This window comes from Podarcis gaigeae (assembly GCF_964106915.1).
Source record: "Podarcis gaigeae genome assembly, chromosome: Z".
Classification (NCBI taxonomy): Eukaryota; Metazoa; Chordata; class Lepidosauria; order Squamata; family Lacertidae; genus Podarcis; species Podarcis gaigeae.
The window spans coordinates 16,314,020-16,337,533 of record NC_139691.1 but is presented as its reverse complement, the minus strand read 5'-3'; the positions used below and the strand labels follow the sequence as shown (position 1 = coordinate 16,337,533).

Genomic DNA, 23,514 nt, shown 5'->3' with positions numbered 1-23,514 from the left:
CCTGCTCTTAAGTACATATATCAGGAAGCAAGGGACCGCAAACAAATTGAGGGGATTGGGGTAGAGATTTGAAGAAAATTGAATCTACCATTTTCCTCTCCTGTTTCAATTCCTGGACGTAGCGGGCCAGTTCGGCGGTGATCTGGGAGGTCATGTTCTCCGAAACGACCTCATGCTGTCCTGCGTAGTCGTTCATCTCATTCAAAGTGGCTAAGAAGGCCTGGCAGGACGAATATCTAAAAAAAACAGAACAACGCAAGGCAAACCACTCATTTAAAAGGAGAGGAGGAAAAAAATTAATTAAATTTAAAAGACACATTGCCCTTTATCCCTTGGAGATAATCAAGTTCTCCAGAGTTCTCTGCAACCAGCGGCCGGTATGGACCGTAAAGGATATTTATAAATGGGGTTGGGTTGTGGGGAGTCTACAGTTCAGTAGGCAGAACATTGAACTCTGCAGACAGAAGGTCCCAAATTCAGTAACTGGCACATTTTCCAGAGCTGGAAGACATGTCTCTGAGAACTTGGGATATGGTCAACTGAGGTACCGTTGGGGAAGAGCGGACCAATGGAGTGACTCAGCATAAGGCAGAATTCAGACAGAACCGTTTTTCAGCCCAAGGGCCACATTGCCGTCTGGGCAACATTTTGGGGGCTGCATGCGGGGCCATAACAGAAAGTGGTGGGCAAATTAATGTAATTGAATACCGATTTATCTATCACCAGCTGCTCCCTAGAAAGAGGCTGAACATGCACAGGTCTGTTGGAAACTTACTTGTACTCATCTTCTTCTTTGGAGTTCTTTTTGGGTTGGTATTTCTTTGAAAGGTTCCTAAAATAATAATAATTAAAAAAGAAGCAAAATAAATAAAAAGGAAATTTGCGATTGCCAGTGAATTTTCTACCCACCAGCTGTACCCAATGAAGCTCTATTTTATGCCACTGAAATTAATGTGCTTAAGTCTGTCATGCCAATCAATTCCAATAGGTCTATGCTGAGTGAGTCTAACAAGTGTTATAAATATTTTGTAAAGAGGCAAAAAACCTTCAGTTCTTTATCCAGTCTATTCTGCTGCCCTTCAACTGTTCTGAGGGTACTCTATATAGGGTGCATTCAGATGTAGCAAATATTGCATTAATTTTCCTGATTATCCCATTTTCTGTCCTATTTTCTAATGTTCCTTTCACACTGCAGTACCTGTTTCATTACGGAATGGTGGCACATCACACTAAATTTCATTTACACACTGGTGGGCGCAGCGTGACACAGCGACAGACGTCACTGACAACGCCACTGCTCCCCTGCCCTTCCTGCAGATGTCAGCTTCTGTCCCCCCATGATTCTACCTCAACCCCCCCCCCCCCACAAAAAGGGCAGGAAAGAACAGTATTGCTGTTGACTCCTGTGATTTTCTGAGTTAAGGGAGCAGCAAACAGATACACACACAAACACCGAAATTAACATAGAAATGATCACCAAATTCTGCTGTATTCCACTAGAATTCTGGAGGTGGAGTTTACATTGTGGGAAAGCCCAGATATACAGTCATACCTCAACTCCTGAATGCCTTGGGAGTCGAACATTCCGGCTCCCAAACAATCAAAAACCAGAAGTGAGTGTTCCAGTTTTTGAACTTTTTTGGGAAGCCGAACACGTCTGGTGTGGCTTCCACTATTGTTTCCGGCATGCCTGCGCAATCGGGAACCAATCGGAAGCTGTGCCTTTCAGAAGTCAAACAGACTTCCAGAATGGATTCCGTTCGACTTCCGAGGTATGACTGTAATGCGGAAATCAACAGTTAGGGAGATGTTGGGGGTATGGAATGAACTGCTGCATGAATGCAAACGTAGTCATGGCACAATTTGCAAGGATTTGCAAACCTGTCAGCATGTGGTCGTGTGGTTAGAGTGCTGGTAGGACCTGGAAGACCCAGGTTCTAGCTCTTACTCAGCCATGAAGCTCACTTGGTGATTTTGGGTGAAGTTGCTGTCTCTCAGCCTAACCTACTTCACAGGGATGTTGGGGGTATCAAAGGAGGAGGGAGAGAATCTTTATACCACCTTGAGCTCCTTGGATACAAATAAAATAAATTTTGTTTACTCTCTGTTTCTCATTTTTTTCCAATTAAAAACTTCTTTGCAACCTTTCTACATCATTAGTACACATTTCTCCTAATGTATATGCATCTTTCTTTTATTTTTGCACACACTTTCCCCATTTTAATGCATTTTGTACGTTATTATGCTTCCACATAATATACACTTTTTGTACACTTTTTTTTGTTGGAGAACAACATTGAAAAACTCAGAGAAAGGTGCATTTTGAAAGATTACAGTGTTTCAGTTTGCAAATCATTGCAGGAAGTCCAGATTTTGTAGGCTTGCATTAAATTGAAAATTAACCCAAATTTCTCCCCCCCCCCCCAGTCCCTGAATATAAAAGCACACATGAAGCGAAGACGAAAGCTAAAACTTGCAGCCAAATCTCAGCACAGAGATTTGCCTTCTATGTTACAGGAGCTTTCTCCCACCTCTCTCTACTTTCCCAGAAACTGATGCAAACCTTATAAATATGCAGACCGGATAGCTCATAAATAAGCTCTCTTTTCACAAGACTCTAAAAGGAGAACTTGAATGACAGCAGAGGCCAAAGGAGAATTTATTGTGCAGTTTAGTACAAAAAAAATTGTTGCATTGTTGTGTTTTACTTTCACAAGTCTGTTTTATCCCCAAACTGCAAGTCAATACCATTTTTTTTGGCATTGCTTCCTTCTTTCTAAATCTCTTGTATTCTTTATTTCCCCTTTCACAATAGGATTTCTGATATCCAAACAAAATCACAAGTTTTTCCACTGGAGAGAATTTTGTTTCAAACACCCCCCCCCCTTTTTTCTGGGCTCTCTAACTTGTGGCAAAATCGCAGCAAATGAATTCTGGAAAAGTTCAAGTAATTTCCACAGATGCATTTTTATTTTATTTTTATTAAACCCAATTCAACCTCCTTCTGTTTCCAACATTTGGAAGAGTGGATGGGCAAAACACTGCAGACCAAAATATAACTAAAAGTACACCACTTAAGAATTTGAAACCAAGGTACAAAATCAGAGGAGGAAGACACAGCTATTTTGTAATTCCACCTGCCACATGATTTTAACTTGCAACTTTTGAATTGATTTTTCAGATGTATAAGTTTTGCCAATTTAGAATACTGTAAAAAGTAAGATACAGAAGAAAAAAATGTGCAACTTTCAGTGTTCTACATAACTCTTTCCCTTTTCATCTGTCTAGCAAAAACAAATAACAGAGAGAAATAAATAAGATATGATAATATAATATAATATAATACAGTATAATAATATAATATAATAATATAATATAATATAATATAATATAATATAATATACTATACTATACTATACTATACTATACTATACTATAATATAATATAATATAATATAATATAATATAATATAATATAATAATAAAAAGCAGAATGTTATCCTTATGGATATATGTCCATTTCAGGCTCCCAATCTTCCAGTTTAGTTCCAGCCAACATTTCCACATTGGCTTCTAATTTATTTACTTACAGTATTTCAAAGAAGGTCTCGTGAAAATTCATCCACATGAATCTTAGTATGAATTTCTACTAATAAATACATTTGTCTGCTGCTTTTCCTAATGTACACTTCCTTGGAAGAAGAAGAATTCCTCACCCGTCCACCTGGGTTGCCCCAGCCACTCTGGGCAGCTTCCAACACATATAAAAACAATAAAACTGGATCCTACTACCAAATACATGATTAGTCCCTTTAGGGAAGGGTAACCTTCCCAGGAATTGGGAAAGGTGTTCAACTGGTTCTGCCCCACAGGTCAAAGCAATTTCTCCCAATATAGTGCACATTAGTATGCTACTTTCACTAATTATATGCAATTATATGCACACTTTACATGCATCTTAGCACCCACTGCTTGGCTGGAGAACCACCTTGCAGAATTTGGAGAAGTGCAAAGGGGGTGGGGTGGGGCTGCAGCTCAGTGTCAGAGCCTTAAGAAGGTCCCAGGTTCAATTCCCAATGGCATCTCCAGGTTGGGCTGTCTAAAACTCTGAAGAGTCACTACCAGTCAGTGTAAAAAAATAGCTAAATGGACCACTGGCTCGTTACTTAAATCACCACTTTCTTTAGCATCCTGATAACTAGAATCTCATTTTAGTTTGGATGCAGAAGCACCATACCTCGATGGTACAAGCTTCTGCTTTGCATGCAAGTGGATGCCCATGTTCAATGCCCTGTCTCCATGTAGGGCTGGGAGAGACTCCTGTCTGAAACCAAGGAGAGGCACTGCCTGTCAGCGTAGACAATACTGAGCTAGATGGACCAACTGTCTGACTCAATATAAGGTAGCTTCCTATATTCCTATGCTAATCTCAAGGGTATGTCTGTATTTCATTTCACGTATTGCTTTGGAAAGTGCAAATTATATGCAGGTTCACCTTTAAATGAAAGCCAAATTTATCTCCCATCCCTAGTTATCCTCAAAACAGAAGTCATGCAAACCGGTGCCATTCACGTAAATTTATAGAGGCTGCAGGAATCTGCAACCCCAAATGCAGAATTGTTATTCTTTTGGTGTGTGGGTCAAGTGGGTCCCGTTTATGTTCCCTACCCCATCTCTGTCTGTTCCATGCAGATGTCTGCCAACCCAACCCATCCTTCTTCACCAGTATCTTGCCCATGGTGAAATCTGCCGCTGCCTCCCTCCCTCTCTACAACTGAGTTTGGAGCAGCTGCATCTGAGATGGAGAGCTAACATGGTCTTGTCCCCCCCACCCCCACCCCCTTCAGGGATTTCAAGGCCTGCATGGCCGATGTTCTGCTTGGCTGACTCTCCTCATTCTCGCCAGATCACTCCGGAAAGAAGTCGGATATGCCTGAGAATTCTCCTGGAGCACAGAGAGAATGCCAGTGAGATGGGTGCCCAAATCCAGAATGAACAAAAACATGTGCGCACGTCTCCCTGCTGATGCCCAGGAGATGCCTCAGGAACACATTTTTGTCTGTTTATTATCTGGCCGCTGTCATACTGAAGGTACGAAATGGGAGAGAAATCCCATTTCCTTTGCATTTTAATGAGAAGCTACCCGATCTATGCTTCTCAAACTGACCTGCGAACCAAAACACAATGATACTTCAAAATCCACCCTGCACTGAATTTTGTAGTGTGGTTCTCCAGACAAACAAAGTGTACAGAATATGTTACATTAGGGAAGAGCTTGCCTTAAAAAGAATGCGCTCATGAAATGACATGCAAAAATGCATTGCATTATTTTTATTTATTTATTGCACATATAGAACATATTCTTCTCCAAGCTCACGGTGATGTACATGGTTCTCTTCCCGCTGCCCCCATTAAATCCCCACAAGGACCATGCAGGGCTGAGAGACAGAGACTGGTCCAAGGTCACTCTGTGAGCTTCGTGGCCGAGTGAGGATTTGAACCCTGGCCTCGCTGGTTCAGTCCGACACTCTAACCACTACACCAAACTATTTATTTATATTGTATTTGTATCCCATATCCAAGGAACCCAAGGTGGCAAACATGATTATCTGCCTTCTCTCTTTTAATCCTCAAAACAACCCTGTGAGGAAGGTTGGACTGAAAGGCAGTGACTGGTCACACCCAGTGAGCTTCATGGCTGAGTGGAGGATTTGAAACCTGGTCCTTCTCAGGTCCTAGTCTGACAACGTAACCGCTACACAACACTGCCTCTTGCCTAAGCAAACCTATGCAATATTGGTGTGTATTGGTCAATGATGTGCATACAAGAATCATTTATTAAGAGAAATTCGTACACTAAGATGCTGTGGAATCTTCACAGGTTTTTTCTGCAAATTGCTGGAGACACGTGCAGAACTGAAATTGAGTGGGGCTGGGGGGTGGAGGAGTGAGATACTGAGGGAAATTGAAATTTACAGGTTTGTTCACCCCTAGCTAGAAAGGAACATTTCCCCCAAAATTGGTCACATGCTAAGACAGATGAAGAGAACCTGCAATTTCTGCATTACAGGGGGTAGGATTTGGTCACCCTTTGGGTCCCTCCCAGCTCTATGTTCTATGATTTCAGGACCACCTTAATCCAGCCTCCTGCTTCCAATATATGCCTCTGGAAAGCCAACAAGCAAGACCGGAAGTCCCCTCTCCTGTTCCTTTTTACTGTACCTGTTGGACAGATGTATACAACTGCTGAAAATGGAGGTTCTGCCTGACTATTATGTGCCATAAGGCATGAGTCAGCAGGAAAATGTTGCAGCGTATCCTCATTAAACAGAAGTGCTCCTGATCAGGGTTCCAGCCAGCCAGCTAGCTATGTCTTCTTCTAGGAGACTCCAAGCCATCCTGCCTTACCAAAAGTCAACATTCCATGTTACTTTTTGACACGGTGCCCCCTTAAATGTTAATTATTTTTTAAACGTACTCCTGCAAACCTTGTTGATCCTCTTATTTTCTCAGTGGTGCCACGTTCAGTCCCCTTTCTACCGACACTCCCCACCTGTGATCACTGTTAGGCACTCACAGCTCTAAACCTTCAGGAATTCATCTTGTCTGATAAATATGTAACACATTTGCTTTCACCTTGTTCCCAACAAGCAAGGAGACCAAGCTGTGCTTTATGGTGCTCCTTGCTAAATGGGGACATCGAAAGTTGGAAGAACAGCAAGGTCATCCCCCTGAAGAGAGGCACCTGAGCCTAACGATGAAACATATAACAGCAGAGATTTCAGCTGCAAGGTGATGGCTGTGTTTAAAGATGGCTCCCCGCCTCCTGAATTTCTGCCCAGTTTTATCTCCATTACAGGCCACAACAGACCGGGTATAAATATATTGTTATTATTATTAGTAGTAAAATGCAATGGTAATAATATTAATAGCACATTCCCAGCCCTTTGTGGAGAGGCCAGGGATTGAACCTGGAGCCTTCTGGATGCACAGAATTTGTTCTGCTACAGAGCAACAGTCCTTTCCCCCTAGAAATAAAGTTAAGATTCTAGACCTCATGGGTCTGAATTAAGCTAAATCATTTGAATCTGACCACTGGGTACATCTATCTCAGTATCATTGACTGCAGTGGCTCTGCAGAACTTCAGACTGCCGGGGGGGTTGGGTTTCACCCAGACCCAACTTATTGGACATGCTGGGAACAGAACCAGAGGCTTTCTGCGTGCAAAGCATGCACTTCATCACTGCACCACAGTCCCTTCTTAAGCAGGCAAGAACCTTCAGGGGTGCTCTTTCGAAGAGGCGGAATTATACTGCAACTTTTTGGTTGCAGTTTCCACACTGCTCTCCACTAACTCGTACCTACGGGACCGCCTCTCCCGGTATGTCCCACGGAGGACCTTAAGGTCCATAAATAGCAACACCCTAGTGGTCCCGGGCCCTAAGGAAGTTCGATTAGCTTCCATCAGAGCCAGGGCCTTTTCAACACTGGCTCCGGCCTGGTGGAGCGCTCTGCCTCATGAGACCAGGGCCCTGCAGGATCTGATTTCTTTCTGCAGGGCCTGTAAGACAGAGTTGTTCCCCCTGGCCTTTGGCTTGGAGCCAATTTGATTCCCTCCCCCTTTTTCTTTTTCTTTTCTCCTCCTGTGATGAGGCTGCATTTTAATATATTTTAATGTTTCAATATTTTAATGTTGTATTTTAATCTTGCTTTTAAGTTGTATTCATTCAACTTGTTTTTATTATTGCTTGTTGGCCGCCCTGAGCCCGGCCTTGGCTGGGGAGGGCGAGGTATAAATAAAAAATATTATTATTATTATTATTATTATTATTATTATTATTATTATTATTATTATTATTAACTCTGAGCCTGCAGGACTTTCCTCAGTCAGATGCACCTCGAACAGAAAAGACTGGTTACTTTCTCCTTTGCCTCAAACACAGGAGATTAGGAGGCGTGTGAGAAAGATTAGCCATGGGATTAAAGTTACCAGGAAAAAACAACCCCTCAAAAATCATTTTTGGGTTTCAAAACTGCTTTTAAAAAGGCCCACAAGATTTATAACAGTAGGCCTTGCTTAGAGAGGATAGCTGCTGCACATAGGAGAAGGGGATCAGTGGAAGTTGATGCATTTGGATAAATGAAGAGGGCTGCGCCGCCAACCTGTCTGCCCTCAGCCAGCTTCCACCCACCTGCCTTTCTTACTTACAACTAGTCCAGCGGGTCGTGGCCCTGCCTGTCAGCTTCATTTACCTTCCCCTCTTAGTGCTGTCCATTGTACAGCTCAGCAGGAAGGAGGGTTTAGGGACAAAACGGGAATGAGTTGGCTCTGGCTCCTGCCTGGGCTCCCTGCCTTCTGCCCAAGTCTCAATGGACACCAGTCACCAGCGGTCAAGAGGGCTGCATTGGCTGTAGCACAGGAATAACTTTGTTGGATCACACAAAAGGGCATCCTGTACCCATGGGATGAGGACCCTTTGCCCCACAGTATTCTGCTCATTTATCTGTTTGTTTCATTTATAAAAAGATATATATATATATACTGCTGTTCATTCACACACAAACACACAAGAGCATTTTACTACAATTAAACACAAAGCCATATAATAAAAACTATATAAAAGAAGTTAAAGCCAGAAATCAGCAAACTTTTGTGGAAAGATGTACTCTTAGCTGCCTGCAGTGGCCTAGTGGAATAGAAAAAATAATTCAGCAGGCATTTAAAAGGTTGGCACAGAAAGTGCCTGCTGAATCTTTGGTGGGCAGATAGTTCCAGAGGGCTGGGCCAACGACACTAAAGGCTTGGATGCTCGTTTCTGTTAAATTAGCCTCGCCATCTCAGGAAACAACCAGTGATGCTCTCAGAGAGGAATGGGTTCAAGTGGTACCCTGGACTTAAGTTGTTAAGGGCTTCGTAAATTATTACAAAGCCCCTGAACCTGGCTCGGTGGTGGGTAGGCAGCTAGTACAAGATGCTTCAACAAGGGTGGTGCATGCTGTCAGCGAGGTGCCCCAATCATAAGCTAGGCCTCCACATTCTGCACCAACTGGCTGGAGCTTCCAAACCGGGCCCATGGGCAGCCCCACATACAGCGCACTGCAGTAATCCAGTCTTGAAGTTACCAAGTTACAATTGGGCTTCCCATTATCCTCAACCAGCACGACTATCAGTCAGGAAAGATAGGAGTTATAGTTCAACAACATCTGTAGGCAACACATTCCCCATCCCTGTTTACATGGTATTTAGCAAACATAACTGAGCGCCGAAAGAAGAATTAACTATGAGTAAGAGCATGGGTAGGCAAACTAAGGCCTGGGGCCCGGATCCGGCCCAATCACCTTCTAAATCCGGCCTGTGGACGGTCCGGGAATCAGTGTGTTTTTACATGAGTAGAATGTGTCCTTTTATTTAAAATGCATCTCTCAGTTATTTGTGGGGCATAGGAATTTGTTCATTTATTTATTTTTCAAAAATAAAACACAAGGTCTGAGGGACAGTGGACCGGTTCCCTGCTGAAAAAGTCTCCTGACCCCTGAGTAAGAGGAATGCAACCAGCAGGCTTGCGGGATCCTTAAGGGTGGGGTTTTTTGTGTGTTTTTTACAACCCATAAAAACTAGGGGATGTGACTAACACAGATACATTAATATTAATGGGTCTACTCTTATAATTTAGCTGGGAAATACCAAATGCTTTGAAGTTCTAAATATCTACCACCCAAAATTTATCTTTATGACCAAACCTAGAAATGAAACAATCCTCCGAAATTGGCAAACAGACTCACCTAAGTTGCTTTGCATAGTTGATCTCAATCTCCGTCCTCTCTTTCACAAATTTGATGTACTTTTCCAGAACGTCGATCCCCCACTGGGTGTGTTTTTCAAGGTTGTCAAATTGATCCTGCAGAGCAAAAAAGAAAAGAAAATAAAAGTGGATTCATTATGAGCCTTGGTGGAAATCACAATCAACATTTTCATTTTCAGTCATTAAAAAGAAAATCACCAATAAACACTCTATCTGGGGTCCAGTCCCATCTTAGATGCAATCCCCACTGTTTGACTTACGAGAACGATTCTGTACATGCCTAGCGCAGAAGAATGTTTGGTTGAGCTCAATGCAGCTTGCTTCCAGGTGAGCCTATATACAGGACCACAGCTTTACTGTTGAGTAAGTGCTTTTAGGATTGCAGTGCAGTCGTTGGCTTTGGTGCAATGCCAATAACCATGAGCACCAGCTGTCCTAACGAACGTTTCAGCAATTTCTCTCCCTGACTTCTCTCTTTCTCAGGGAATCTTGTGAGTAACCATGACCTGTAACTGATGAAGATATATCCCTATGTGAGAAGAAGGTAACTGGTGTGACTCACAGCCTCTCCCTGCTTTCAGAAGAAGCTGCAAGGCGGATGCTTCTTATAAAGTTTCTCAAACTGAGAGGAAGAGCAGATCAGGTGGGGGAGAGCAGACCTCATGGTCACCCACAAATTCTCCTCCCCCCTCCGGTCTTTGTGGCCGGCAGGAGGGGGGAGGATGCACTAAAAATCACAAAACTGATGGCTGGTGGCAAAATAAAAAACTTTAGGGGATTAATTTTGAGAGGGAATGAGTCTCCCCATGAGAAAAGACTGCAGTGTTTGGGACTTTAAGGTTTAGTGAAAGGTGAGTAAACGGCAGCATGATATAAGCTCATAAAATGATGTAAGGCATTGGGAAAGTAGATAGAGAAAAGTTTTCCTCTCTCTCTCCTGACACTGTAACTCATGTTTTAAGATTGAGGACAAATGAAGGGGTTCCCCCCCCCCGACAGAGTTCATAAACTATGGAACTCACTCCTGCAGGAGCATTGATGGCCACCAATGTAGATGGCTTTAAAAAAGGACTTGACAAATTTGTGGAGGATATGGCTATCAATAGGGACGCGGGTGGCGCTGTAGGTTAAACCACAGAGCCTAGGACTTGCCGATCAGAAAGTCGGCGGTTCGAATCCCCGTGACGGGGTGAGCTCCTGTTGCTCAGTCCCTGCTCCTGCCAACCTAGCAGTTCGAAAGAACGTCAAAATGCAAGCAGATAAATAGGTACCACACGGGCAGGAAGGTAAACTGCGTTTCCGTGCACTGCTCTGGTTCGCCAGAAGCGGCTTAGTCATGCTGGCCACATGACCCAGAAGCTGTACGCCGGCTCTCTCGGCCTATAGAGCGAGATGAGCGCCGCAACCCCAGAGTCGGTCACGACTGGACCTAATGGTCAGGGGTCCCTTTACCTTTACCTTTATGGCTCTCAACGGCTCCTAGCTAGAATGGCTATCCTCTGGCTCCACAATCAGAGGCAGCCATGCTTCTGAGTAGCAATTGCTGGAAACCACAGGAAGAGAGGGGGCTCTAGTGCTTGAGTCCCGCTTCTGGCTTCCCATGGTATATCAAGCTGGCCACTGCGAGAATAGGATGCTGCACTACATGGCCTCCTTTGGCCAGATCCAGCAGGGTCTTCTTATGTTCATATGATGCACCATATTGTGTCTACGAAGATGAGCTCCAAGCCCCTGGAAACTGTGGTTATCCTGTTTCACAACCAGGCTGTAGTTGGAGTTTTTCATGGCTGAATGCTCTTTCAATCTAAACATAAAAATCCCTGCACATAGAAAGCTAGCCTGTCAGCAGAAAGAATTTTAGGCCTGGACTTCTCTCTCATATTTTCTATGTGCAGGGATTTGTTTGTGTGTATTTTAATGGAGGAACATTCAGACATGTGAGCCACATCTGGAGTAATATAGCATAGACACAAATACATCACCTCAGTGAGAAACATCAGTCTGCTGCCTACTCCACACTCATCAGACTCCTTGCCCCAGGGCTTCCCTACCTCCTAGAATTTCTCACTAATACTAAAGGTGTTCCCAGGAGGTAAAATAAACAAGAACTCCTGTCCCTTGGGGACTGTGCAAGATTTTAATCCCAGCCAACATTCTGGTAGCATTTGCTGAACATTCCATATCATTGCAGCCAATCAGCTTTGATGCCACAAATGCAATATTAAAGAAGATGCATAGTGGCATGGATAACAATTACTCTGAGGGTATCCTGCCTCTGAAACCTTTCTAAATATGTAGCTGCATTGCTTCCAAAACTCAAGTGACACCACCTTTTCCTGTGGAGCTCTTCCTGTGAACCATCATGCTTCCTTATGGAAAGAAAAAATTCAGAGAGACCTCTAGCATGATCTCACACACAGAAAACTCTTCAGCCTAAACAAGTGATCTCAGCTGCCCTCTTTTCAAACCCCCCACTTCTTCAGAGACTGCACTTGGATTCCAGGCATTATTTACTCAAGTCTCAAAAAATACTGCTCGCCTTTCAATCATGCACCCTGCATTCTAAACCCATCTAAGGCTTGTACACTGTTTTGCCTAATATACATACCTTTTTGAGAAAAGATACATAGGAAACTGCCCTACAACTCAAAATATTCTGCTGATCTACACTAATATCGGCTGCTCTGACCGGCAGCAATTATCCTGGTCTTTCCCATTGCTGGTTACCCAGTGGTGGGTGGGACCAGAGGTGAAAGTCAGTGTGGCAACAAATCTCCATTCTTCATTTGTAAGAAAGCACTACAGTACTTCACTGTGGCAGCGCCTTAAACTCTGTGCCTATTGATATCAGACAGCCGCCTTCACTTTGCTCTTTTCAGCATTTGCTAAAACATTTTGTGTTTAGACAAGCCTACCCAGATGTTTAGAAAGCTGCTGCGAGATTTTATGTTTTAGTCTATTGTTATTTTAAATTTTCGAAAGCTTTAGATTATTGTTAATTTGTCTTGCTGATAATTTCAATGTTTTTTGGTAAGCTGATTTGAAGTGGGTATTTTTATTTTATTTTCTACAATCCAGCGGGATATAAATGCGATGAAATAATATGCAATATTTATAATGAATGAATGAATGAATGAATGCACATTTTATCATTGTACAGTAGGCCAGTTTCTGCACATACCCTGCTCTCTACCTTTCATCTAGGCAAACAAGAGACACCCCAGTCAGCAAAACAATGAAGGAAGTTGCTATGGGGCATTCCCAGAGGGTCACATCTGATCCCCTGGCCTAGAGTTTCCAGCCTTGGTGCTACCAGATCCTTTTACCTGTAAATGGCTAAGGCTGAGCCTGGATCTTCTGCATGCGAAGCCTCTTTCAGTTTCTCCACTGTGGTGGATGAGATCCCCTTTTTAAGATTCAGTATCAGTAGTCCCTAGGCCATTTGGGGAAATGATTCCGCAGTAGGGCTTGGTGCAATCTCTTTCAATGTTTCCATGGTGCTCTGAAATTAACCTTCCCAGGGATGTGAAACTCAAACCCTCGTGCAACGTTCAGACAGATCCAGGTTGGGGCAAAACCACTGGAAACATTTTACAAACATGGTCAGCTATACTAACCAACAACATTCCCTTCTTCTCACTTTTTTGTTGGGGTGTGTGTGAGTTTTAGAATATGGGGCTGACAGCAGAAGGTTCATGGCTGCCTTCATTTGCCTTTCAAAACCTATCCAGGTTTGGTGGTGTGACACGAATTTCAAAGTGCACATAAAACCAATTATGCTTCATCATTCAAAATTTAGGAAATATTCCCTGGAAAAAAAAGAATCTCTTTATTTGAGTTCACAGAACCATCTGGAAGCCATCTTGACTCTCTTAATGACCCCAGTTATTTTCTCTGCAGTAGAAGGAAGTTTAGTTTGCAAAATCCTTCAAATAAATCCTGCAAATAGAAGAACTTCTTACATGAATACGGGAGGCCTGCGACCATGGTTCCTGCCTCTGTTCCTTCTTGCAACAGAGCACTGGGGATCCTGAATTGGCTAGGATCACCTATGTGACTGATCTAGGAAGGAGAAAGCAGCAGCTTTGCTGGGTGGAATGCAGTGGGAGAGTTAGGAAAGAATTATACCAAAGTACCAGGAACGGCCTGGGGAGCGGGAGGGTAATATAACATCTGGGATCAAAGCAAACTAAACATCTGTGCAACCTCTTTTTGAGGGGGAAATTATAACCTGCTGAAATCTTTTATTTCCAACCCTAAAATTGAAACTGGAGAACATTTGGCATAGGTAAAGGTAAAGGGACCCCTGACCGTTAAGTCCAATCGCAGACGACTCTGGGGTTGCGGCGCTCATCTCACTTTACTGGCCGAGGGAGACAATGTTTGTCCACAGACAGTTTTTCTGGGTCATGTGACCAGAATGACTAAGCCGCTTCTGACGAACCAGAGTAGCGCACGGAAACGCTGTTTGCCTTCCCGCTGGAGCGGTACCTATTTATCTACTTGCACTTTGACGTGCTTTTGAACTGCTAGGTTGGCAGGAGCAGGGACCAAGCAACGGGAGCTCACCCCATCGCAGGGATTTGAACCGCCGACCTTCTGATCGGCAAGCCCTAGGCTCAGTGGTTTAGACCACAGCGCCACACATGTGGCATAGCCCTGCCTAAAAACAAGCATTATTGGTTAGTTACTGCATATTGAGCCTGTTGTCTAAGTCTTTGTTCTAGACAAGGGTTGTGAGAACCTGTTCCTCCATATTTTGCTGGATTCAAGCTCCCACCAGCCTCAGATGCTCAAGGATGCTGAGAGTTGCAGCCAACAGCCCTGGATGCTGGGAGTTGTAGTCAGTGACGATGGGAGTTGTAGTACAGCAAACATCTGGAGGGTCAGAGGCTCCTCCTTTCTGACCTAGGGTGTTCTGAGCTGCAAACTATCCTACATATTAGACTGCTTAATCGAGAGAGAGAGAGAGAGAGAGAGAGAGAGAGAGAGAGAGAGTGTTGATTCCGGTTGTCTGATATGACACTGTTTTTCACTAGACAATAAAGGTAAAAAGGTAAAGGTACCCCTGCCCGTACGGGCCAGTCTTGACAGACTCTGGGGTTGTGCGCCCATCTCACTCAAGAGGCCAGGGGCCAGCGCTGTCCGAAGACACTTCCGGGTCATGTGGCCAGCGTGACATCGCTGCTCTGGCGAGCCAGAGCCGCACACGGAAACGCCGTTTACCTTCCCGCTGGTAAGCGGTCCCTATTTATCTACTTGCACCTGGAGGTGCTTTCGAACTGCTAGGTTGGCAGGCGCTGGGACCGGGCAGCGGGAGTGCACCCCGCCGCAGGGATTCGAACCGCCGACCTTTCGATCGGCAAGTCCTAGGCGCTGAGGCTTTAACCCACAGCGCCACCCGCGTCCCCTGACCAGACAATAAAAGCTGGTGTCAAAAGATGAAGTTGCATGCTGGTTTGCTTGAGAGGAGAGGGGCAAGTATTTCTTGATCTTAAAGCCATCTAAAAAGCGGCTGCTTTTGAAATAAACCACTTCCTCCGATTCGCAGAAAATAAACAAGGCCTACTGAGAAAACCGGTGCATGAATCTTGCATAAACGTAACACTTGTGAAGAGGATGAGTTTCGGAACAAGAACATTTCAGAGCAAGTGGTGTCACTGCAGGCAAGAGATCTCTCTCCCGTGTAAAGTGAAACCCTGTCTTGCATAACAGGAGAGGTGGCCACCTTGCTAAACTTTAACGTTGCTAAACTTCAAGGGTCAATTTCTTGACCAAGCATAAGAACAGAAGAAGAGCCTGCTGGATCAAGCTAAAGGGAGCCCATCTAGTCCAGCAGCTAGTTCTCAGAGCGGCCAACCACATGATTACTGGAAGCCCGCAACAGGTATTCAAGGTATTCACAACTGGTATTCAGAAGAATTGCTGCCTCTGACTGCGGAGAGCAGAGTTATCATAGCCATCTACAGCCTGCTCCTCCATGAATTGTGTCTAATCCTCTTCTAAAGCCATTTAAACTTATAGGTTAAAATTAAGGTTAAAATTATAGAATGGTAGAGTTGGCAGGGACCCCAGGGGTCATCTATTCCAACCCCCTGCAATGCAAGAAACACAACTAAATCATACACCACATGGATGGCTATCCATCCTCTGCTCAAAAACCTCCAAGGGAGAAGAGTCTGCAACTAAGGCTGGACAATATCAAGACTTCAACCAGCTAAACACGGTGATATAGCAGTACATCATGATGTCTGAAATAAGGAGAAAGGAAGAAATAAGGTGGGGAGAAGCAGCCAAGATACATCGCCCAGCCTTAGAATCAGCCCCACACCTGGGGAGCACCGACACTCACATGAGCTACCAGGGTACCATGCTGGTACCATTGCTCCTGCTGCCGCTATTGTGGAGGCAGGAGGAATGAACGGTGATCCCAGGCTGTGAGGCATGAAGCTGCCACTAAATAGCCTTTGACAGCCCTCTCCTCCTCCATGAATTTGTGCAACCCTCTTCTAAAGCCATCCAGGTTGGTGGGCATCCCTGCTTCTTGTGTTACGTTAAATTTCATTTAATCACATCATGCAGCACTGCTGTTTTCAGAGAGAGAAAGTCCTGGCAGGTTAAAACGAAAAGGAAAAAAATCCCAGCCCAGCAGTTTGAAAGGCGGGAGGGGGTTAAACTACAAAGAGGGCAGTTTTCAAGATGCTGCCATAGCAACAGTGCTGGCATTCCTGGGGAAGGAGGGGGGACACACATGTTACTCTGCCAATTGGAATCCGCTTCACAGCTACGGAGAGGCTGTTTCATTGGTAAAGGAGGTTGATGGTTCCTCAAATCAGGGAGCCGCATTTTCTGCCCGCCCCCCCACAACCAAGGCAATCTGTTAATCTTGCAACCTGCAGTCCACTTGAGACCAAGCCATTCGCTTCCAAAAAAAGTTCATCTCTGCCCAGTTGTCTGTTCCCGCCAGGGGACAGCCAAAGGACTCCTGGAAGCTGATGAACACGGCATGCTGCAAGGAGGCACTTCCCCTATTCCACTGTCCTCCATCCTTGATATTCAGAGATAGGTGGCAAAAGCTCTGCTCTTATTTCCTTCAAGGAATCTAGAAGGGGAGAACATAGCTGAGATGAAACCTCTTACTTGTTCTGGTGAAAAGTAAATTAACACCTTGTAAACAAAGTCCTGCTCTCAATGTGGTGCAATGGGTCAGTGAGTCTAGCTGTTAACCAGAAGGTTGGTGGTTCGAGACCACCCAGGAGTGGCAATGGGCAGAATTTGTGTATTGCAGGGGGATGACCCTCGGGTCCCTTCCTACTCTACAATTTTATGAGTCTATGTACAAGCCTTCAGTGCTGCGATTTTTCCCTCAGAAATAAGTGTCTCAGTGACCCTACTAGGGATCAATTGCTTCCAGAGGGCTGCTCCTGTTATTCCCTTGCAAGGGTGGGGGTGGGTGAAAACAGAAAGGAAGAGTTTTGTGGCAGCTTTAAAAGGTTATCAGATTTATTGTGAGTATTTATTAACAGTTTTGCGGGTCACAGAGACCACTGTGCCTTGCATTTGACTAACTCCACAAGGAGTGTCGCCCAGCAGCTTCAAACGCAGATGGAGGACTGTTGTGTTCACACCCTGCCCCGGGGGGGGGGGGGGAGCTTCCTAACACCACCTGCTGCCCACCGCAAGAGACAAAATGTACCACTTTTGTTGTACCAAAGCCAGGCTCTGCTGGATCAGGCCAAAGGCCCACCTAGACCAGCCTCCTGTTCTCACAGAGGCCAAACAGATACCCCAAAATGAAGCCCTCAAACAAGACCTGGACAAGAGCAACACCTCTCTCCCCACTCGGGATTCCCACAGCTGAGGTGGAACATCACCACTCCCTCTGAAGACTTTCTGTTCACATGACATCCTAATACAAGGTGGCCATGTGTCCTTCTTTAGGGAAGGCTGTCTCCTTTTACAAGAGACGTCTGGTCCAAATTTTAAAGACAAAGAACCCTAAGAAGGGGGTTGTCAAGGAGCCCTGAGGATACCACAGTATCCAGCCTCCAACATAGGAGAGCCAGCAGCTTCTGAGGCTGCCCATTCCACCATCAAACAGCTCTTGCTGCCAGAATGTTCTTCCTTATGCTTAATGGGCAAGTTGTCCATCAATGGTAAACATCTGGAGAGCAGGCTGAGCAGAAACACCTGGTCACAGCCGCTACGGTGTGGAAAGAGCAACGCCCCCCCCCACACTGCAGCTTGGGGGCCAAAGAGGGACGGACACACCTCTGTCTTTTCCTTTCAACTTGTGGCCGAAATGGTTGCAGGTTTTGTACTATAAAAGCAGCATCCAGAAAATATGAGTCAACTAGGGGTAGGGGTGGATCAGGAAGATCAAGGAGCCTAAAAAAGCTTCCTGTCCCACTCAGCTGCCTCTAATGTCATAAGACCTTTTCCTCCTTCACAAACCGTGTCTGTTAATTAAGTCGGCAGTTCTCAGTTAATGAGAGCTGCATATCTGGGCCTCCTGGGAGTACATGCGGTTGGCTGGAAAGGAACAAGATGAAGGAGGGGAAGAGTGGCTGGATCTTTCTAAGCGTCAGACAGCCAGACAGCCAGACACACACACACGGTTATTGGTACTGTTCCAACTAACGGCAAACATGGGTGGTTGAGTGCTGACACAACTAAAGCAAAGAACAGGGCCATTTTGGAAAGGAAGGTTTAAGTGGGTCCATGTTAAATCCCAAACTGAACTGAAATTCACCCACCCACGCAGCATGTTCCTCACTTCCTGTGAAATTCCAAGCCCCTTGTATTACTCGCCGCAAGATCAGCAGCAACTAGTATTCTGAGGCAGTGGAAGTAGAGGATAAGAAGAACCTGGATGAGGCCAAAAGCAGCCCATCAGGTCTAACATCCTCTTCTGACATCCGCCAACCTGATGCAGAATGGGAAGCCTGTGAGCAGAACTCAACCATGAGAGTCATCAGCCCCACTGCGCCAGAAATGCCCACTGCAGGGCCAACACTGGCAGGTGGAAATATCCTTCTAACCTATTTTTGGACAGAGAAACTCAGCCTCCCATTTAAACAGGCGAAACCAGGCATTTCAGGCTTCATGCCTTAACTTTGCAGGAGGCACACTTTGGCACTTGGCTAATATGTTTGCACCTTTGCGGGGCTGGCAATTTAAATCACTTCATTCCAGAATCAAGGATGTGGGAGAAAGAGAAGCTGGAGGATTAATAATATGCCATTATCAGTGTACACAAGAGAAGTCTACCCTTTTCTGATTCCAAAGCCGATGTGCCTGATCTGATCTGAGAGGATCATGACCCAGAGTAGATCAACCACCCACTTCAGAAATCCACAGTCCAGCTGATTCCCATACAAGGGTCTGGGGTTTCAAAACATAGTCAAAAGTTTTACTTATGGGGTGGGGCCTGTGGATTAAGTGCCACCCCATGTGTTGTGCATTCAGATGATGCACAAGCCACTTGCCTCAAGTACCCCCTTCTGCACTGGCTTTTCCATCCCCCTTGGAGTCCGAGGACCAGGAGTATAGTGGCAGATTCGTAAGTGAAGGTCCCTTCATGATAACTACAGCCACACCTCCTCACAGCCATGCCCCCTTCTAAAGTTATATAACCTTCCAAGATCATACAATAACCTTACAATTATGTTATACTACTACTACTACTACTACTACTAATAATAATAATAATGATTAGGGATGCATTAAAGATTTCCCTGTTTTGCTTTTCAGTTCTTTCTACTTAATTATCTGTGCTCATGCATGGGCAAATGATTTGGAGTGCTCCAGTATCTTCTTTCGGAGTGCCTTAAAATTCTGCTTTCCTTCGTACAGAACTTGCGCCCCATTCTCTTGAAACTGAAGCAACTTGTGTTTTCAGTGTTCCTAAATGCTGAGTGTTGGAGCACACAGGACAAGTCCTCTGAATTCTTCCCACCCGCCTTCTCTAGAGGGACCTTAGAATCAATTGTATGATTTTATTACTCATTTTCATATTGAAAAGGGCACATTTTTGCAGCCCAGGGACATAGGATGGCTCCAATCATCCAAACACAGTTCAACCATGCAAGTCTAACTCGGAAGTTGGAAGAAGCGATTCCCACAACCCATAGAACCAGAACAGTGAATCTGAGGCCTTCCAGATGTTGCTAAACTGCAACCACACACAATTTTTGTGATCCCCCTTCCTCACCTCAAAAAAGACTCTTGTCCTTATAATTCTCAGTAAAGGACTTAATCAAATACAGATATAGGAAACTGCATAATATAGAGTTAAATCATTGGTCCATCTTGTTCAGTACTGTCTACACTCTCCAGGCTTTTAGACAGTGGCCTCTCCCAGCCCTACCTGAAGATGCCACTGGGGATTGAACCTGTGGCCTTCTGCATGCAAGGGCGGATGCTCTATCCCTGAGCCAAACCCAAATCCGCAACATTTTGAAGAGCAGTGTTGAAAGGCGTCTGCTGCCCAATTTCGTAATCGGAGACAAGCTTGCCTCCTTGACACACTCACACAAGCATAGCTTTTCAGAGCTGAACTGTCAAATAGTAAGGGTAAATGTAAAGGACCCCTAGACAGTTAAGTCCAGTCGAAGGCGACTATGGGGTTGCAGCGCTTATCTCGCTTTCAGGCCAAGGGAGCCGGCGTTTGTCCACAGACAGCTTTCCAGGTCATGTGGCCAGCATGACTAAACCGCTTCTGGTGCAACGGAACACCGTGATGGAACCAGAGCGCACAGAAACTCTGTTTACCTTCCTACTGCAGCAGTACCTATTTTTCTACTTGCACTGGCTGCTTTCGAACTGCTAGGGTGGCAGGAGCTGGGACAGAGCAATGGGAGCTCACTCTGTTGTGGGGATTCGAACCGCCGACCTTCTGATCGGCAAGCCCAAGAGGCTCAGTGGTTTAGACCACAGTGCCACCTGCGTCCTTTTTTTTTGGCCAAAAAGTAACAGCAGTTAGATTCCCAAAAAGTAGGTTTACACATACTGAGGTTTTGGACAGTGTGCGATTTTTACCGCAATTGGATCCATATGGCTGACGGCAAGCCCAGTGTGAAACCCAGGCACCCCTCCAAGTTTTGCTTGTGAAATTCATACGGGAAAAGAAATCAGGAAGGGGGATTAATGGTTTCAGCACCTGCATATGTATACAGCACATAACTTGGAGGTGCAGCAATCAAGGTAAAAAAGCTTCAAACAGCCACCCTATCCCACCCAGTCCCATCTTTGTTGGCTAACAGCTGGTCTCCAAATTCTCTTCAACTTTCCCAGGTTTAGAACCTCAAATACTTTACACTGGAAGGAAGTGCAGGGCATTTTCGTTTAGGGAGAACGTGAGTAAGAGGTGAGTAAGACAGAATTTCAAAGAGGAATAGACAAATTCATGGAGAAAAGGGCTATTGAAGGCTACTAGCCACAATGGCTATGTTCTGTCTCTGCATTTGGGCGGCAGCAATGCTTCTGAATACCAGTTGCTGGAAACTGCAGGAAGGGAGAGAGATCTTGTGCTCAGGTCCTGTTTGCTGGTTTTCCACTGAGGCCACTGTGAGAAGCTGGCCTAGATGGGCAATTGGCCTGATCCAGCAACTAAACTCTCCATAAGTGCCCAACCCACAGATTGGAATTGGGACCTCACAGAAGCAAAACACATGTTCACAGCTGCTGCAAGCCTTCAAATTTGACCCTACATCGAAACAAGAACTCTCCCTCTCTTCTTCACCCCATGAAGCGCATCCTTTTATATCACCAGCTGTTAAAACATCATCATAATTTGCATTACAATTCAGCTACGTATCTTTCCCCCTTGGGCACATGCTGGCTGATTACTAAAAAACATCACCCATTGATGCATCAGAAGATCATATGATATCTCTCTCTAGGGAGCAGAAATAAACAAAAGCGTAAACTTTTGTTTTGGGAAGGCTGCAGCAGTATTGAAACTTGCCAAGATAGACCCAGTGTGGGTCCCTACAACAGGGTATACAAACTATTCTGCAGCATTTAGGAATCCAAGGAACAACTGCAGATCAGTACCAGAGCACCTGCTTTGCAGAAGGCCCCAAGTACAATCCCCGATTGATTCTACAGATGGAGTAGGGAATGTCTCCTGCTTGAAAAGCTAATGCCAGTCAGTGTAGAACAGCGCTGGTCTAAGGTATAAGTTGTTGTTGTTGTTTAGTCGTGTCCGACTCTTTGTGACCCCATGGACCAGAGCACGCCAGGCACTCCTGTCTTCCACTGCCTCCCGCAGTTTGATCAGACTCATGTTGGTAGCTTCGAGAACACTGTCCTACCATCTCGTCTTCTGCCGTCCCCTTCTCCTTGTGCCCTCCATCTTTCCCAACATCAGGGTCTTTTCCAGGGAGTCTTCTCTTCTCATGAGGTGGCCAAAGTATTGGAGCCTCAGCTTCACGATATAAGTTAGTCATGCCCATTAATTTCATTAGACCTACTCTAAGTAGGACTATCATTGCACATCCTTTGAGACTCCTAGGTCTTTGTTTACTCCCTGCACACTGTCCTATTGATCCCAAAGAGCATCAATATCAACCCCTTTGGGGAAACCCACAGTAAGCCATAGTGAACACAAAGCATCATTTGTCAGTATTCAGACATTAACAAGGAACCCCAGCTAGTTGAAAAAGGAAGGTCAGTCTTCCAAGCACTTCCTTGCATCCACAGCAGAGAAGGAGAAGATGGTAGACTGTGCTAGCTGTGAGTTTGGGGCATATAACACTAAAGAAAGCCATGGTGGTTATATACCTATTTATTTATTGCATTTATGCATCACCATCTTCTCCAAGGAGTTCAAGGTTCTCCTCCTCCTCATTTATTACCTGCAACAACAACCTTGTAAGGTAGGTTAGGCTGAGAGGCAGTGATTGGCTGAAGAGCACACCCAATAAGCTTCATAGCCAAGTAGGGATTTGAACCGTGGTCTTCTAGGTCCTAGTTTGACACTCTATCCACTACACTGACTATGAGTTTCACTGACTTCCCTGCCTTCTTCAAGGCGCATGATGTGGAGAACGAGTCAGTATTCTAATTTGAAATGTAGAACAGCATCCCAAACATGCCTACCCCATTTAATATGGACATTTGTGTGTCTCAGAGAGCTGGAGACTTCCAAGAGTGTTTGTGTAATGCTGGATCCAGTTAAACCCAATGTCTCATGTTGATCCATAGATAGATAAATAGATAGACAGACAGATAGATATAGAAGGAAATTTGGATATTTGAGGGCGAGTAGAATGACAAAAAAGCTGATCCTCCCCCCCCCCAAAAAAAACAAAAAGAAGTCTCTAGGCAGGTTTTTTTTTTAAAAAACACACCAAAAAAACAAAAGTTAACAAGAGTCCCCCACAGAAATAAATACATGAATGCATGGTGGTAGGTGGGGAAAGAAAGAAAAAAGTGAAAATATTTGCAAAGAATGCTGACCCATTAAAAGCAGACAAAGGCACTTGTTCAACTAGGGGAATGAATAATTTAACTGGAACTCATGCATCCATTAAATTTACACAATTTTTGCAAGCCTTCCCCCACCCTCCCCAAGTTCTTTCATTTGTACTCTGTGGCTTCGACCATTACTAAGCATGCCACATTTAGAAATGTTGCAGCAATACCAAGGCCTAAATCTTGCTCCAAGGGATAAACGCTGGCTGGTGGCTCCTCCATACAAACAGC

General features: G+C 44.8%; 1 protein-coding gene across 21 annotated transcripts in view; it reads right to left on the bottom strand.

Moving 5' to 3' along the window:
• The window catches only part of FNBP1 (formin binding protein 1), a 118,181-nt gene that overhangs the window by 65,268 nt on the left and 29,399 nt on the right, over positions 1 to 23,514 (bottom strand). For all 21 annotated transcript variants that reach the window (XR_014560163.1, XR_014560164.1, XM_083721955.1 and 18 more), the window contains exons 2-4: positions 9,785 to 9,900; positions 776 to 832; positions 89 to 236 (exon numbers count right to left, since the gene is read on the bottom strand). Coding sequence is in view for 19 of the 21 variants with exons in the window: in XM_083721955.1 (XP_083578081.1) it covers positions 89 to 236; positions 776 to 832; positions 9,785 to 9,900 (321 nt within the window). In the remaining 2 variants the exon portion in view is untranslated. The remainder of the gene's footprint in view (positions 1 to 88; positions 237 to 775; positions 833 to 9,784; positions 9,901 to 23,514) is intronic.